Below are 17508 nucleotides of genomic sequence, written 5' to 3'. Positions count from 1 at the left end.
TTAAAAGAGGGGAAGTGAAAGCACACAGCATAGGAAAGTCTTACTGGAAAGATATCGAAGATAACATTACAGTATCAACATACAGAAAGTCTCTCAGACATCTGAATGACACGATCTTATCAGCTTATGGACTCTAGATTTACACGGTTTACTGCTTGGTTGCTAAAACTAAGAAAATCGGCTGCGGAGGACTCTCACTGACCATACCATATCCTTCCCTTCCATCATCCTTTCCAATTCTGATGGGTTTGCTTGCCTTTCAAATAAATAACATTTTTATATATGGATTAAAGATTTCAAATGTGCTGCGGAGAATGCTCAGTCTCAGTGCAGTCAAAAGCAAAAGGTAAATATAAAGGTAACTGTTGGTAGGGGCTGGAGAAGGGAAGACTACTAAAAAACCTGATTTTTTTTTCCTTTCTTATGGTTGAATAACAACAGCAACTGAGTTTGCCTGTAGATGTTACTGACATTTGTAACTGGGACAGGGCAGACAAGATTTGTATGTCAAAACTTCCTCTTTAGAAGTTGCTGATGGGAACATTCTGCTCAAGTGGTTCCAAAAGAAAAAAAAAACAACACCACAAACTCCTTAAGTCACAGGAGCTTCACAGACCATTTGTGCTGAGGTACAAAAGATCATTAAATTCTGGTTACAGAATTATTTGAAAGCGTTCACTAATTTATGTCTCAAATACGTTACATTTCTTTGTCTTCCACGGGCTTAGAAATCAGGAAATTGTGTCTCAGAACTGGATGACTTGTCTTTTTCTTGCTTGATTGTTCTGAACTATTTCCATAGAAACTTTGGCTTCATACAATGGGATTGGCTCATCCAGCTGAGGCCTTAAAATGAAATAATATATCAGAAGCGTCCAGCGAGCATGCTTAGATCAACAGAAATACTGCAGGACTACCACTATAGACTTTACTTTCACTAGGTAAACTTTACTCCTTAAACAAAATAGAAGTTCTATACCTTTGCTTGGGTTCACAGAAGAAAGGGAAGACCTCTAAAACAAACATGAAACGAGCTAATTTGAAGATACCCTTCTTACCCAGGAAAAAAAAAAAAGGTGGTGAGGCTTTTGCTCAACAGCAATACAATTATCCTGCATTAAGGGGAAGGATCTTCCATCCCACCTTATTATGGGGATCTTCATATCCAGTGAAGCTCACTCTTCTCAGAGGAGTATTAGACAGACCTATCTTCTTTTTCAGCCAACACCAATTCTCAATCAGCCGCTGCTGAGCAGGCAAATATATGCTCTTCCTCCACCAAGAAAAGAATGTGCTGCCTCTGTTATATTTTGACATGGGGGGTTTACCAAATTTCCTGGTGCTTAGCCTGCTATACTACAAACAGAAATAGACCATAAACTGCTCCATATAAACTGAGGCATCTTCTCCTGAGCATCCCAATATAAATCTGCAGTACAGCCCTGTCAAGAGTTTTCTACTTCTAATGGTGAATTGCAAACAAACAAACAAACAAAATTCGCATCTCTCACCTGAAAACGCTACTTGATAATTTCTCCATTATATCCTCTAAGATGGGTATCTAAGAGGACCGTCAAGGTAACAACATTACAGATAAATCTTATAGAGGATAAATTATTACATATAAATATAATAAATCTTATTACATTATATATATATCTTATTATAGAAGATAAATCTTTCTATAATCACGTTTGCTGGCAAGAGCCCTGTATTGACACAAAACCAGCAGGGTCAAAGCAAAAGGACAATCAACCTTAATGCCAAACTTTAGATCAGATTTATACACTTGTTTATGTATCAGAAACCTCCTTTCCTGAAATAATATGCAGAAATTAAATATGGAAAATAGAATTTTGCAAAATAAAGCAACAGGGTTAAGAATGACAAATGCAGCCTGCCCTGGTACAACATCAATCAATCAGAATGGCAACTGCATTTTTTCATGCAGAATGAAGATGACAGACAGACGTTGGTACCACTTAACTAACCCTGCTATTCATACCAACATCAGAGGTAAAAATCAAAATAGAGTTGGGAACATAGCAGAGTCTGCAAATTCTTGAAGCACCATGCAGATCCGTGAGGGATCTTTGAGTTCACGACCAACATTCATGACAATGCAACAGATGAGGCTGTATTTAGTCTTTTTATGAAACTCAAAAGAAAAATGTTCCTTCATTTTAAGAGCAATCTGGTTAGTATTTGAAGCTCAAACCATTTTAGAAAGCTATCACCTTGCAATTTCTTCAGATGATATTACTGCCATATGCTCAACAATTTCACAAGATACACAGATTAAAAAAACCCAAAAAACCCAACCCACCAAAACCACCCAAACAGATTTTTCCTTTCAGCTTTAAAGCCTGTTGTAATAAAGCATGCTGTTGTTATAAAAGATACCCCAAGGGACAACAGGAAAAATCTCACTGTTTAGTCAGCTTACTTTTATGTGGTTAACTACTCAGTAAGCATCCAACAAAAAACCAAATTAAAAAGTGATTCACGATAGCCCACATCCCATAAATATCTCCTTAGTGTGCTTGACCTTGCCTAATCTGCTTTGCAGTTTAGTGGAGGAGGGGAGGACTTCCTTGCAGTGCAGTTAGTCGTTTTACAAATGTCATGACTTAATCCTCACCTGCCTCTGCTGTTCTGCTAAACTGCAAAAGTGATTCAGCAGATCTCATAATCTGCAGTGCAGTACAGAACAGGGAGGGTCCTTAAAGACATAAACAGACGAACCTTCCGTTACTTGAAGCAATCCACTGGAAATTGTCATGCTGGTGAGCTTTCTACTAGGCCAATGTAGGTAATACAATGAAGGAGGCATTCCTCTTCCCACACTCACAATAGATTTTATGTACCTAACATTGCAAATAAAGGTTATGAAGCCAAAATAGTTTAACTTTTACAGTTAAACTGATTGCATTAAGATTTACAGATTATGCATCTACTGCCCAGAAGAACAAAAAATATTCCACAATATCATATGCATAATCACATCTTCAATTAATTGACTCAGTCTTAACCAAAATACTGCATTTTCTCCGGAATGTTTTCTATTTCAGCACTGCTTTTAATGAAGTATATAAAGACATGTATTTAGAAGGAATGCAGAGACTAGCCTAAAACCCGAGTCTATGTTGTATTTCAGTTACACAGTATGCTTAACTGTGTTGACCTTTAAGCCTGTGGTTACATGACTGCATAGAAGAGAATCTATTAGCTGGTTTCTCAGTTACACTTCCATCCACTCATTAGCAGTCAGCATTCAAAATGACCATCGAAAGGATATAGAGATACTTTCCTTGCTGTATATTGGACAAGTTCCATATCTCATCATTCAGAAAAGAGACTGTGGCTCCTTTAAGAAACAATGAACGGCTATCTGGAGGATCCAGCTTAAAAAAAAATTGAAGAACTATGTTAATTACATATTCCTATTAAAAAAAAGGTTAAATGGTTATTTTATATAGATGGTTAAAACAAACAAAAAACCTAGCCCTTGCCGATTCTTAAAACTTAGCAAACTTGCAATATTTACAACTTTAAATGATACTTTTCTGTCTTGTGAAAGTTTATCAATAGCCTGAGCCAAACAAAATACATCCTAATAGCCAAGCTATTAACATAACTTACTATTATCTCAGAGAAGAGAGCCCCAAAGGAAAATAAAAACATTTATTATTAATCCTTTATACATCGCATTTTCTGGATGTGAAAATTTTCTTAAGCAAAACCCGAAGTTATTTAAGAGTAGGGAACCATTAGGCCACAACAGAAGCTCACAGACACATCCATGCATATACAGTGGTACAAATTAACTTCGTGACACAGTATCTTTACCTGAAGATTTTTTTCTGTTGTTATCCAGTGTCCCCCAACACCAAGAAGAGTAATGATATCATGCTTATGAGGCAGCAACTGTGATTTTGAAGTCGATTCATCCTCAGCACTATATAATTTCACTGGGGAGGAAGAGGAGACGGGGGGGAGAATAAATTCCTTTGAGCTCAGAATAAAATTCTGTTCAGAATGAAATGTCCATCTCTTCCGGTACTGAAAACCACATCTTGAGATTTTTCACAGTCCTATGTCTTTGGAAACAAACGAGTTGCAGTATATGCATATGGATACACACAATGAAAGATGGCTGTCTGGAATGGCACCACAACTGAATTACGCTGTGAGACACAGCTTCTGAGCAAACAGAGGATTTAGGGAATTCAGTATATATTTCTTTAAACACATTTCAGTGGAAATCTAAGAAGTTTTTCAATTTTTTCAGCTAAAAAAAAGTAACTTCAGAGTTTTCAACTATTACGATTGTTTTAGAATACAGGTTGACAGCACAGCAAATTATAGCATAATTTTGTTTTAAAATAAGGTAGCATAAACAGTGACATCACAGCTCTATTTTTTAAACACTTTTTTTTTCATTTTTAAATAAAGGAAAATTTCAGACAAGTTTAGCAGATAACTAACAGTATCAGATGCTTCCACTAGAGGGTGATATGAGGAGACATTAAAGAGGTCTTGCTTAAGGAGATCTGTTCTTTAAAGATACATACATAAAATTGCACGGGAACAAGCAACTAAACGTAATTGTTTGAGGTGATACAGCTACTACTTACAATACTTGGAAATAATACTAAAAAAATCCGAAACTAATGGTGCTCTGAAGATCCCATTTTCATCAGTTACATACCTCCAGCATCTAGAACAATATCCACTCCCAGGCCACCCGTTTCTTCCAAGCAGCTTTCTGCCACATCTATCTTTCCATTTGACACATCTATCACTCGAGCTAGAAAGAGCAGCATGTTAGGTTAACCACGATAAGAATGTAGTTTAGATCCAGAGCAGAATAGAAAGTTTCTAGTTTCTCTGTGCATTATAAGCAAGTTTGCAGCTAAGTGAAAAAAAAACAGCCAATAGTTTTTCTTTCATTTTCCAGTACAGCGCAAGATTAACACCAAAAAATATGTATTAGCTTAATGCAGAAGTAAAACTCACAAATCTGTTTATGCCAAATAAAGTATGCCACTATAAGAATTAGAAATTCTTCTGTAAAGTTCATTCTTCGGTATTCTTTTCAAAAGTGCCTTCAGAAATAGCAGGTTCTGGCCGGTCTCTTTTCCTTCTTGTTACTGAAGCAAAAGAGACTGGCCAGAAGATAAGGAGGCATTTCACATCCCCCAGCTTCCAAACTGTCTATCAAATAACCACAGCAGTAATGCTTCGGGAGAGTTTTCCAAGCATAACTTTCTTCCCTTACTCTACATCAAAACCACCACACCACCACTTCCTGCCAGTCCCTTGCAGAGCCCTTCTCTTGCTTCCACATCAGAGGGAAACAAAAGCCTGTTCTCCCCGGCATGGAGCCCTGTCTCCCAGTGCAAGTCAGAAGTAAACATGTAAAAATGCAATAAATTCAGTCACTTAATGAGACGCTGACTTGAGTTGTCTTATGATTCCAGCAAGTCTTTTAATCTTATTGTATCCATCTTTTCTTTAAAATAATGCTTAGTAACATCGTTAATTATCTCACAGCATGGATAAACTTATTAATATATTACTTTCTGCATTATGTTTTTAACCTCTAAATGGCTCTCTGGGTCATTAAACAAATCTTCAGATGGAAGTATTTAAATCGCATCTTCAAATATTTCTGAAAGTCACTAATTTATTTTCGTCTCATATCTGTGATACCATACTTACAGATGCTTATAAAGATAAACCACAGGATCAGAAATAACTAGGACAAAGAAGCAGCAGCTAAGATTTTTAGTTTTGTTTTGTAATTGTTAGATAGAACAAACATTTAGAAACTAAGCAGACAAAAGACTTCTCAGCAAAATGTTAATTGAAATAATGTCAAATAAATATGGAGGCACATTTCTAAAGCACAACGGACTACACTCAAATTTGCAATGTGTACTTACCCACTAAAGGCTGCCGTACACCTTCTTAAATTTAATCACAGGGGGTGGGAAGGAAGGAAGGAAAAGAATAATAATTGCAAGAAACTGGTCATTAAGAATAATATTAACAAATACTTAGTTAATGCTTTGGTTTTGTTTTGTTTCTCCTTCCAATCAAATTACAAGATGCATTCAAATTAATCCATCTTTTTTTACTGAAGTAGTAATATCTAGCCACAGAGAATACACATGGTCATAATTTAATAAAGATGTCACATTAATTTAATGATAGTCACATTCCCTGTATGCAAAGAGAACACCATAATATCCTTTTCTTATTAGTTAATTCAGTCAAGAAGTTAAATGTTTTTTCTTAACACAGCAATTTGAAATGGTATAAAGTTTCTCCAAATAGTTTCACTTTTGTGAGAATAATTCTGGTTTAATAGACTCAAAGTCTGGCTATCAAAAAAAAAGGCAATAGTTCAATCAGTTTAACTGTTTTCTAATTTCTGTTAATCAAAAATTTCCAGTTTTGTTACTTAATATAATAGTTCAAACAGTACTCATCAAAATCTCGCTCGCTTCCTAGCAAAATGCTCTAACAATTTGTCTTCACTGTGGAAAAGGCCGAGAAACAAATTATCATCTTCTACAACCCTTTGTCATTTATGCAAAATTTCTATCACAAAACATCTGTAAATTAGCTCAGTTTCTTCTTCTGTGACTTGCACAACTTCTAAAATAACATTATTCTGATTAGCAAAAGGCCTTAGTTTCTCTCTTCTTTCACTGTTGGTGAGAAGTAGAAATACCAATATCCACAACTTACTACCAGCGTTTACTCTTACCCAGTAAGTTCAGAGTTTAAAAACTGTCACACAGAAGATCTTCTGCTTGTTTATTGAACGTGCTCAAGAAAGCCTTTAAATCACTTACCAACTTACTGTTCTTACCAGAAATGTATCCACTGAAAGTTCAGTATAGGTTTTAAAGAAAAAAACCCAAACCAAACAAACCAAAAAAAGAAGGGAGTAACCTAAGTAACAAAAGAAATATGTATGTGCATATATATATTTTTTTTTCTTCTGTTCTCTAACAGAAACTAATCACATTATTTATGTAACATTCTGTCTCCAGTCTGAAACATAGGAATTAAAATTTCAAAATTTGTTATAATCCCCTCCTTCATACTATTATTATATTTACTCCAGAGATTACTGAAGACACGCAAAGACCCCATCCTGTTGGTCTAAATATGAATCTTTAATCATTAACAGGAACTTCTACTTCAGGCACTGGAATCGTATTTGTTATAAAAATCGAAGAAAGAAAGAAACAAGAAGTTCCCAAATGCAAAACCAATGCCTTTTTGCTTTCACGCTCAAACTGCTTCTCTTTTTGATGCTGTACCCAGGTTATAACTCTTTATTTGATGTAAATTTGAAATTAAAATTTTATGCTCTAATGTCTACGTTCCACAGACATTTGCAGAACTGCTAAACTAAACTCCTACTGTTGTCAAACAAGCACATACATGAGCAGCCTCTTCACTGCGAGACGGTTATTTCAGCCGTTTTATGAAGCAGCTAGTTATGCTATACACTGATAGCACAAACTGCTGCCCATTGACAACTGATAGTCTCCTGTTAAAAACTAAACAAAAACCCCACTGAACAAGTGCAAAACTGAAAAAGCTCCACCCAGAGATATTAGAAGCCACTTTAGATATACCTAGCTAGCCTCATTTGGGTTACTTAGAGCATTTATTTTATATTAACATTCATATAACTCAAAAATGCCAGCAAAAAGTAAATACGCCAAGGAAAAAAGTCCTATTCAGAGGTGCTGACAGGACTATGATAATAGAATTAATTGCAAAGTCCCTTTTGAGCTAATAAAGTTTTCACATCATTAGCAAAATATACCCATAAAATATTACAAAGCTAAGTCTAAGGTCTTGCATGTTTACTCTTCTGCATTCACAGCTGGCATAACAAACCTCTACATATCAACAGCACACACAAAAATGCTTTATGTTCTGATGTCAGTAATGTCTCCTATTACAGTAAAAGACTGCTGAAATCAGAAAAGGAAAAAAACAGCTTTTTTGCAGTGAAGTTGCAAAAAGAAAAAAAAAGAGGTAATATAAAAATCTAGAGAAATAAGTCTATCAAGTCTTAGAAGAAATGATTACATTCCCAACACAAAACTTTGCAGTTCCCTATTGAAGATCGTTGTGGTCAGACAGCAAAACTGTCTTCCGCTCTTGTGTAATAACCTCTTGCCCAGCACTCCACTTCCTGCTGCATTATCAGCACTCCAAAGCCACTACTGGAAGAGCTAAATACTCACTTGGTAGGCTGGAAGTGAATCACTCCCCAACACTGCAGATGTGTGTGAACGTGCAGCCCCAGAATGCACATGCACACTGAGTTGTCTCTGTGCTTCCACTGCCAGTTCTGTTCTTGGGAGCCAGAAAGGAATTAAAATTGACAAGAACCCTGTTCTCTCTGTGTCTAAAGAGCAGCTCTCTGGCTTATTTCATCCCTCTGTTAGCTTACTATTCTTGAGCCAGCAGGGAGAACACAAGGACAATACTATGTGCACCTGCATATCAGCAATGGCTGGCTTTAGTGAGTGACTAAGGACAAGAGAGGAGATTTGAAAACTGCTCTAATTCTCCATTTGGAAAGTCAAGATTATTACCAATATTACTGTGCAAAACTACAAAGGAGAAAGGAGTCAGAGTTGGGGACAGTTAACCTTGATCTCATTATCTTTGTAATGAGATCTCAACCCGTATATATTTTGATTGATGTGACTAATACCTGTAGATGTGATAATTGACTACACGATGCTTTCCCCCACAAAGGCATTCTTACAAGAGACACAGCTGCTCTTACGTATACTTCTTTGAATGACAACAGAAATCATACACTGAAAAATAAACTTGGTGACTATACTGTGGCAGTCTTTGCATTTTGAGGGGGAAATATCAGACCCTAGTTTTAACCTATTGTACACTGTACAGCAAAGTCCATGGGCTGTAATCAAACTGGACTTTGCAATGCCATCCTTTATTTTGAACCTGCTTGAATGCAGAAATTTTCTATTTTCCTCTACTCTGCAGCATTGAAATAAGCAGAATTTTTCTCAGGAAAGATGCTAGTAGCTTCCACATAGAGTATTTTTCCATAGTCCAGATAGCACTGTTACTTGGAGGGAAAAATCTCCAAAAACTTAAATATCAAAGAGGAGAAATGGAAGAAGTCATAGATGAATGCAAGTACCATGTCTATTGCAAAGCTCATTTAGAAAATAGCAAAATGCAGAGCCTTTTAATGTCCAGGAACAGTTATGACAGTACTTGAAACTGAGCTGCTACACAGCTTGATAAAATACTATTAGAACTAATTTGAGTCTGATGCATACTGTATCTCAAGTATATGATTACATCTGAACTCCAGCTCAGGTACCTAGACTACAAACTGTGATACTGGTGATTTACAAATGCTTTCATCCTGTTCACCACAGCAATTTTATAAAGTGAAGACTTCTTGAGTAGTTAGGCCAAAAGCCAGCACTCAAGCACTATTGTGTGAGATGGAAAGTACCGAGAGTCAGTCGTTACAATTTAAATTAAGAATAAAACTGTCATTAAATACACCTAAACCAGAAATCAAATACCTATGGAGTACAAATAAAATTTTATACTCTTTAACTGGACTATTAAATTTGTATTTTAGTTTCCAGCTACTGAAATAAGTCTCTAGAATAAAAAAAAAAAGTAAAATATTTTGAGACATTCTTTAGCACTGAAGATTATAACTTACCCACAGGAGGTCTAAGCCTCTCCAGGTACTGCTTGTCTTCAAGACTGTATGCAGTAGAGATTACTTTAGCTCCTCTGTGTTGTGCTAACTGAATTGCTATTGTACCGAATGGCTGCAGAAGAAAAAAAGTTCAATGAATTTATTTACAGCAACAATTAGATGCTGTTTAAGAAAGATTACATTGCAAAGAACATTCAGGAGAGTATCCAGAAATGAACTTCAGTAAAACACATCTGAACCAAGAATTTGAATATTCATAGATCAGCTTCTTTCGAAGTGAGTCCAAAAAAGTCTTTTCATTGACTAGGAAGCTCTGAATAAACTTCTGGTAATTAACTAGTTCTCTTCTTTAACCAAATAATTCAGATTCTACTTTAAGTAATGCATGTACCACAACTGCAGTTGTTACATGTAGCTTTGGGCTTGCTTGCTTGTTGAAGGAAGAAATGCTGCCAAGGAAAAAGCCCCAGACGCATTCACACTAATGAATCTTGGCTGAGGCAAGCTCCCTGTCTTCATTAGCAATGAAGATTGCAGTAATGCAAATAAAATTATTTATATCTAAGAGAAGTTTAAAAGTACTGGTGGGAAAGGAATAAAAAATTAAGGCACTTTCCTCCAGTTATACCTGAGGGCTTAGAGTAAAACTATGTTAGTGTAAAACACCGGAGGAGAACTACCTCTCTTCACTACCCACACAACATGTAAAGGACTGTATTCTTGGCTCAGTGCCTTACGTGGGAGAGACTTTCCTATTAATCCATTAAGTTAAAGGTACTGCCTGGAGTAAAATACAAGGCTTGATAAGTTTAGGATGTTGTAAGAAATCCAACTGTTCTAGTGATAAGACAGTTATTTATGGCAAGATTAGGTAATCTTTCCATTCTGAAATTGTTATTGTTGCACAGTTGTTACCTACACTTGCTCCATCCATTACAAGGACGCTTTTTCCAGGAGAGACTTGAGAAAGGTAGTGTAAAGCTGTGTATGCTCGGACACCATCGCGAACAGTTCCGGCTGCTTCAACCCAACAAACTTTTTCTGGTTTACGAACTAAATTTGGGGAAAACCAAACAAACAAAACAGATGGGAAAAAAAGAAAAAAGCAGCAAGTCCCCAACATTTCACTAATAATGATTTTTTAGACTTCATTTATATCTAAAACATGAAAGAAAATTATACAAGTAAAATCTTCTGCAGGAGTAATTGTGATCTATTTTCACAAAGGCAAAATATTCCGATGTGGCTTGTGGCAGTGTTAGGTCAGCTATAGGGAGTCAAAGTGGAAGAGGCAATTGGTATTTCAACAATAATCAGTTCGCTTCTGCAGCACTCTTGTGAGCAAGTGCAAATACAGTATTTTAACAGGAAAAAAAAGAGACACGCTTCCTACCATAACCTTCTGACAGAAATGATCTGAGGAGGTCTCCTCCTTTTCTGACAGAGAACATACAATGCAAGTTCCAACCCAGGAGTTCCTAATTCTCTTTCCATATAGGTTAAAATCTTCTACGGCGAAATCCATTGGTATAAACAGTTTCTGGAGGTTATAACACATTTTAAGAGAGAAAAAGGTCTAGATAATGTTATTTGTCATCTGTTTTCTCTTGTTTCTTACTACACGACACTACCCATTCTATCCACATGTTAAAAGCCTGGGGAGGTAATGTTAATGAAGTACTCAACAGAAATCACAAGTTCAACATTTTTAATGTAAGCAATTTACACGATTCAGCAGAGACCTTGATACTAAGCTAGAAAATCATCATAGCCCAGCTGCGAGTCTGTCACAGAACTGAAGTAAGGAAGTGCAATCCTCTTGGGGCACACTAGAAAGGAAAAAGACTGAAAAAGTTTGGTCTGTCCCTTTAAGCATACGAATTGACAGTTTATCCTGAATCAGGGAAACTGTGAAACAACGTAAGCAATGTGACCCGCTGCAGTCATTTATCGGTGTGCTGGAAAAGAATTCTAGGGATCACCACTCTGTGTGCCAGTTCATGCTACTTAGCACAAAGTAAGCTACTGAAGGTTAGTATTAAGTCAGAAATATTTTCTGCCTATAGTTTCTGTAAATAGTGATAAGGCAGCACAGACCTCGAGATTTCATTTTGCTTGAATTGTGCTTTTAAGTGTTAGAAAGAATAAACCTTATTTTTTCATCTCCATGAATCCATGACATATTTGCAAAAACTATCATACTAGTCAGGAAGACTTCAAAAACAAGTCAACATAAAATACACTTGCTTACCTCTCATATATATTAAAAAAACATGGTGAGGACATATTACCATATTTCGCACAATAAAAGTAGGGATTCAGTTTTGGTATAAACAAATTTAAAGAGTCACCTCATGACTACACAGGTTGAATTCTTGGACAGTCACAGAAACATAATAGGATCTAATTTGAGCAGAAGAGTAGCTGGCTCAAAGTAACACAATAAACTGTTGGGAGAAGCACAGAGATCCCCAAATTTAGTATTCTACACATTAAAGAACTCTCTGCCCAGAAAAATGAAAGTGGAAACTCACAATAATAGAAAAGAATGTTACAATACTAGGTATTTCCCAATCCTCATTCCCCGAAAATTCTTTTCTCCAGTTAAAAATTAGTCTACTAATTTTTATCTCATCTGTTGGTCCAGTCGCAATTAATACTTCTGGATTGAATCAAAGTGAGGAAAAAAGCAATTTTCTCCTCATTTAATATTGTGACTTACGAGGGGAGGGAAAAGTACAAAGACAATGAAGCAACAAAAAGGGAACTTAGAAGGCAAAAAAAAAAGAGTCAGCTTGTGTGGTTTAGGCAAAACATTAACCCATTAAACGATAACAGCAAAGAAAAAGCCCTTGAAAGTACATAGTATTCAAAGCAGGTGGAGTAGACAGAATGTCTGACTTATGCAGAACAAGTTTGTCCAGAGGTCCTAGTTATCTAGCTCCTTATTGGAAACTGAAGTCTAAAGATACAGTAAATTAAAATATTAGCAAAATATATGACCTACATACCCAAATAATGCTCATGAACTAGAATAACTTCACAGAGACCAGACTCTTCAGAATCCAGGGGCAAAATTCCTGGAAAAAAATTGAACAGAGACCTTCAATTTGAAACAAGCATGTGTTAAAACCAAACCCAAGCTTCTAATGACATTGCTAGTCCCACCTGGTCTGTGGTTCACTTGCCCTCTTGTCATGTTCGTGACAGGTTAAGAAAATTTGGTAAGGTAACAGCCTGTAACCTCTATGGGCACAGTACACAAACTGGTTCCAAACAGCATTTCAGGGTTGGGGAGAGAAAGAATGGGGACCCTACTGAGTGCTTTTTGCTACCTGCATGCTTAAATTTTGTCAGGTCATGTCTGAACTCATTTCATGCTGCTCTTGCTCTGATGTGTGCTCCTATTGGCTAACAAAGAAGAAAATTAAGCTCTCATATTGCAGATGGGCACAGATCAAGCCACATAACAAGATACCTCTACACTTCCATCCTGATGCCTGTATGTGTGTTCTTAGCAAAGGCACAAAAAAGAGACAGAAAGAAGCACGGAAAGAACAAGAATGAGTGAGTGTAAGATTTAAAAAGTTGGCACAGAGAAGAGGAACTGAAGGAAAAAGCCCACCCACAGAAGACAGAGAAAGCAAACACAGAACGGGCAGAAGACAAAAAAAGAAGAAATCCATCCCAGTCATTAACAGTGCTTTTTTCCTCCACGGGCCAAAGAAGGAGATTCATAAACAGTAAGTTCTGGCATCCAATATGTACCCTCTGTTCCCAGTAAAACCGTATTTCCTTCCCTCTCCCATCCAAATCTTATATTCCATTTAGACAAAACAAGGGCTAAAATTCTCAGCATATTTGGCTGCTGATTCCAGTCTTTCACAATTCCTATTATAACATTGTTACCCTACAATGCTTGTATACATCTGCAGATCTCTCAAGGGATTATCTATAGAATAATAAGTCTAAAGCAGCTATCTACAGCAACAGTTGTGCAATTAGGAAATAATTCACGAAGGTCAAAAATCTCAGAACAGAACACACTTTCTTAGAACGTCACTATCAATCCTGTCTTACTTTCATAACTTAAGCCATCCTCTAATCCTTTAATTTAGCATACAAATATAAACATGGATGCAAGAATGTCCCCAAGAAATGTATCTTCTCTCCTGAAGCTTCAGTCAGATTTTGATAATTAATACAAAGTCGTATTTCAAACGTTAAGAAAAATTCCTTACAGCAAACGAAACCAGCCTTGGCACCTAAACCAGTTTGCATTCTAACATCTTACTATAGAAAAAGCAAACCACAGAATGAATAATACATGAAGACTTTCTTTTTCTTGACAAATGCAGAAGTTCAGGAACAAGTCACATTATCTCCTAACACTGAAGTCAGCCTCCAAGAAGTCATTACACATTGGTGTCAACTCACATCAATTTCAGGGTCTCTAAAACCATTCACAAAAACACGACCCTTATAGTAAGGGAGAGACACAGGACACTTTAAAGAACCATGCCCCTTAGTATACCTCATAATGCTTACAGAAGCTCCAACAGGAAGTATAGACACTTATTTTATGTATGCTATACACATCAAGCATGTGATACAAGAACAAAATTAGATTTTTCACCTTATTTGCCAGAAGTACTTTCCATAGCATAGGGCTTTCGTGCATTGATTATTTACGTATTCAGTAACAGGGCATATGGAAGAACTGACACACAAACTGGCTAACCACCAGTAAACCTAAGCAGGTAGGTTTGTAGTTAGGTTTGTGTCTCCAAGTATTTGGGGCCAATTTAACTCTCAGAATATTTCTCCCTGCACTTACTTTAATGAGGAACATAACTGATTGCTAAAAGTTTCTGAGAACAACAAATAAAATTGGCCACAACTTTGAAAGGATGTCAAGAATGTATGTTAAAACAAAAGATTTTTGGCTGGTTTGATGTTTTCCTACTGTATTTTTCTTCAGCAAACAATTATGTGTAAAAGGATACATTATATAGACAAAGAAATCTCCCCTGAAAGATTAAAGAAGGATCAGAAAAACTTTGAAAGAAATAAACTACTCTTGGTATAATTTTAGGAATAGATGAATGATTTAAAACACTAAGCACTTCCAGTGAGCACAGTACGATTCTTACATGACAAAGAGTAAATTCATAAATAAGGACTGTACTGTCAAAGTCAGTAAGGAGGATATATCAGGACTACATTCTTTGATAAAAGGACAGGCTTTTTTGTAAAAAAACAAAAAGCCCCAACACCCAACCCTCCACCACTTAGACATCTCAGGTTCTTCACATATTTTCAGAGGATTTTTTTTCCCTAACTACTTACTGGAACTGTATTCCTTCAACTGCAATGGAAGGTGATTGAAACACAATTTTAAAATATTCAACAGATGTAGCATATGTCAGGAAGATATGTAACCAAATGAGCAATACTGTTCACAATGACAATACTATTCATAGTTCAAAGTTCATTCATATGCAAGACCAGAAAATGCCTGGCCATAACTGTTCTACTTTATTAAATAAAGCAAGGCCACTTCTGTACCCCATAAAATGGAATATTATTTTCCAGCTGTAAGGAGTATACCTTCTGTTGTGAATAAAAAATAATAATCACACATTTTATTTCATTAGATTTAAGTTAATGATATGAAAGGTCTGCTAGAGGTTTACCAGGAAAACCAAATCCCCAAACACTTTCTGTGTGATTTTTGACCTGGAAATGTGTTTTAAACAGCAAACAAAAGAAGTACAACGATTACCACTTGCCCTTCAGATGGTCTTCTCTGACAATAACATCACAGCAGGATTATAAAGCATGGACTTACTGTGGTTAAGCTGGGGGGAAAACAGGCCACTTTCAAGAACTCTTAACACGCAGTAAACATGAAGATTCTGGAATATGGGCAGCTTGAATCTGTTTCTTTTTAAATGTGGCCTTTTATTTAACAGAACACCTGAGTACGTGTGTTGCTTTTGGCAACTCAGAAAATCCAGTAGAACTGGTGAACCTACTTGCATGTTTAAGTTATGACCACTTCTGATTTCTTTACTCAAGCAGGAATTGACATGATTTAGAAGAAACTGAAGAGTCTTCAGTAAGCTTGAAGAAGAGATTAATCACTAGCAATTAAAAGTATGTTTTTATATCATCCCCAAGAAGGCAGGAAATGTAAGTCTAGAGTTTGTGTCATCCACAGAAATAAAAAGATACTAACTGCATCAAGATGGTGTTATAAATACGAATAATTGTGTCTGCATTCAGATGGTTGCCTTTAGAACACTCACTCCACATGGCTCATTAGATCCAGGCGTACATTCCTAAAAATTTGGTGAATGTGGTAGGACTATGACAGATAATTAGGTGGGGACCTGAACTTCCATTCTTACAACCAAAAAACTTCCCTAAGAGAACACTTTTAGAATAGAATTATCATTTGAAAGAATTGATTCATGTTACGCTAGTTGAATCTTTGAAAATATATGTCTAATTGTAGCTTTAGCAAAGATTATAACCTCAGTCATTCATTATAAAAAGATTACTAATTGTGTTAGTTTATAAAGGAAACAAGCATTAACTTACCCACCACTTCATCACCCGGCTGAAAAAAGGTCACCTTTCTTCCAACTCATGAAGAATATATGAAAAGGAGGAAAGAAGGTATGAAGAGAAATGTTTATTGCTGAAATTGAACATGCATTTGAAAAAACACCATTTATCACTAGCTTCCAAATCTAAAAATATACCTTGCTAGCATTTTTTTTCTATTAAATATGCACATATCAAAATCAAATGCTTAATTCACTAAATTTTGGCACCCCATCCACAAACAGTTACATGCAAGTACACACATGTATATGTTTCTGAAAGATCCAGGCCTTAAACTACACATCAAAGGCGGATATGTGAATGAAACACTGATGAAACTCCTGAATGCTTCACTGTAAGATTCACAGATAAAGATTGTTATAGCATGTGCAGGTAGTATCTTAAGACCTCAGTACATTTAATTTAGAAATCTCCCGTGCAAGTTTGTATTTTTTTTTTAACTCTGAAAGAACAGATATTACAGTTTCTTTCTAAACTTGCATTTCAGTATCATTACTGACTTAGGGAAAGCCTTGTCAAGAAAGCAAATACTTCCTACTATTAAAGGTGTGCCACACAAACGGTATTTATTTGTTCTGGATTACCGGACCTTAGTTCTCACTCCATACCCTCTCAAGACAATTACACTACCTTACCTTCCAATACAACACCAGAAATTTCTCGACCAGCAGGTAGAAGCTCCTTCTCCAGTTTAATTTCTGACAGAAGCTTAATGAAAATAATGGTTACAACATTCTTACTAAGGCTCCAAATTTGCATATTTATTATCATCTTACAGTGTTTGATATTCAGAGTAAGGAAGTTGGGTCATTACCCAAACGTTATCTGGGGGGAAAAAGTACACACGTTCCTCATTTAATACTAAAACCTTTGCACTGATTTTCTCTATTTAAATTTAGAAGCATATAAGAAAAACAACCCAAAACCCCCAGTTATTAACGGGCAAGTCAAATTGTGACAAAGTCAGTATACAGAAGATTATAAAAGAGATTTACTGTAAGAGAACTCACAAATGACAACTGATCTTTCCCCATAAATTAGAAACCAAATTACAGGTGCCTTTTACTTAAAGAGATGCGCAAGAATACCACATCAATCCTGTGCTCTGTTTC

At 36.1% G+C, this 17508-nt stretch overlaps 1 protein-coding gene across 1 annotated transcript in view; it reads right to left on the bottom strand.

Moving 5' to 3' along the window:
* Positions 1-412: 412 nt before the first annotated feature.
* Positions 413-17508, bottom strand: part of CRYZL1 (crystallin, zeta (quinone reductase)-like 1) — a 20430-nt gene continuing 3334 nt past the window's right edge. Inside the window, exons 3-12 of the mRNA XM_010135202.1 lie at positions 17032-17104; positions 16370-16414; positions 12775-12843; positions 10683-10816; positions 9764-9875; positions 4712-4810; positions 3850-3971; positions 3299-3404; positions 1512-1557; positions 413-846 (exon numbers count right to left, since the gene is read on the bottom strand). Of these exons, the coding sequence (XP_010133504.1) occupies positions 747-846; positions 1512-1557; positions 3299-3404; positions 3850-3971; positions 4712-4810; positions 9764-9875; positions 10683-10816; positions 12775-12843; positions 16370-16414; positions 17032-17104 (906 nt within the window). The 3' untranslated portion in view covers positions 413-746. The remainder of the gene's footprint in view (positions 847-1511; positions 1558-3298; positions 3405-3849; positions 3972-4711; positions 4811-9763; positions 9876-10682; positions 10817-12774; positions 12844-16369; positions 16415-17031; positions 17105-17508) is intronic.

This window comes from Buceros rhinoceros, unplaced genomic scaffold (assembly GCF_000710305.1).
Source record: "Buceros rhinoceros silvestris isolate BGI_N320 unplaced genomic scaffold, ASM71030v1 scaffold29974, whole genome shotgun sequence".
NCBI lineage: Eukaryota > Metazoa > Chordata > Aves > Bucerotiformes > Bucerotidae > Buceros > Buceros rhinoceros.
The sequence above is the reverse complement of the archived record's forward strand: the minus strand, read 5'-3'. Positions and strand labels throughout refer to the sequence as shown.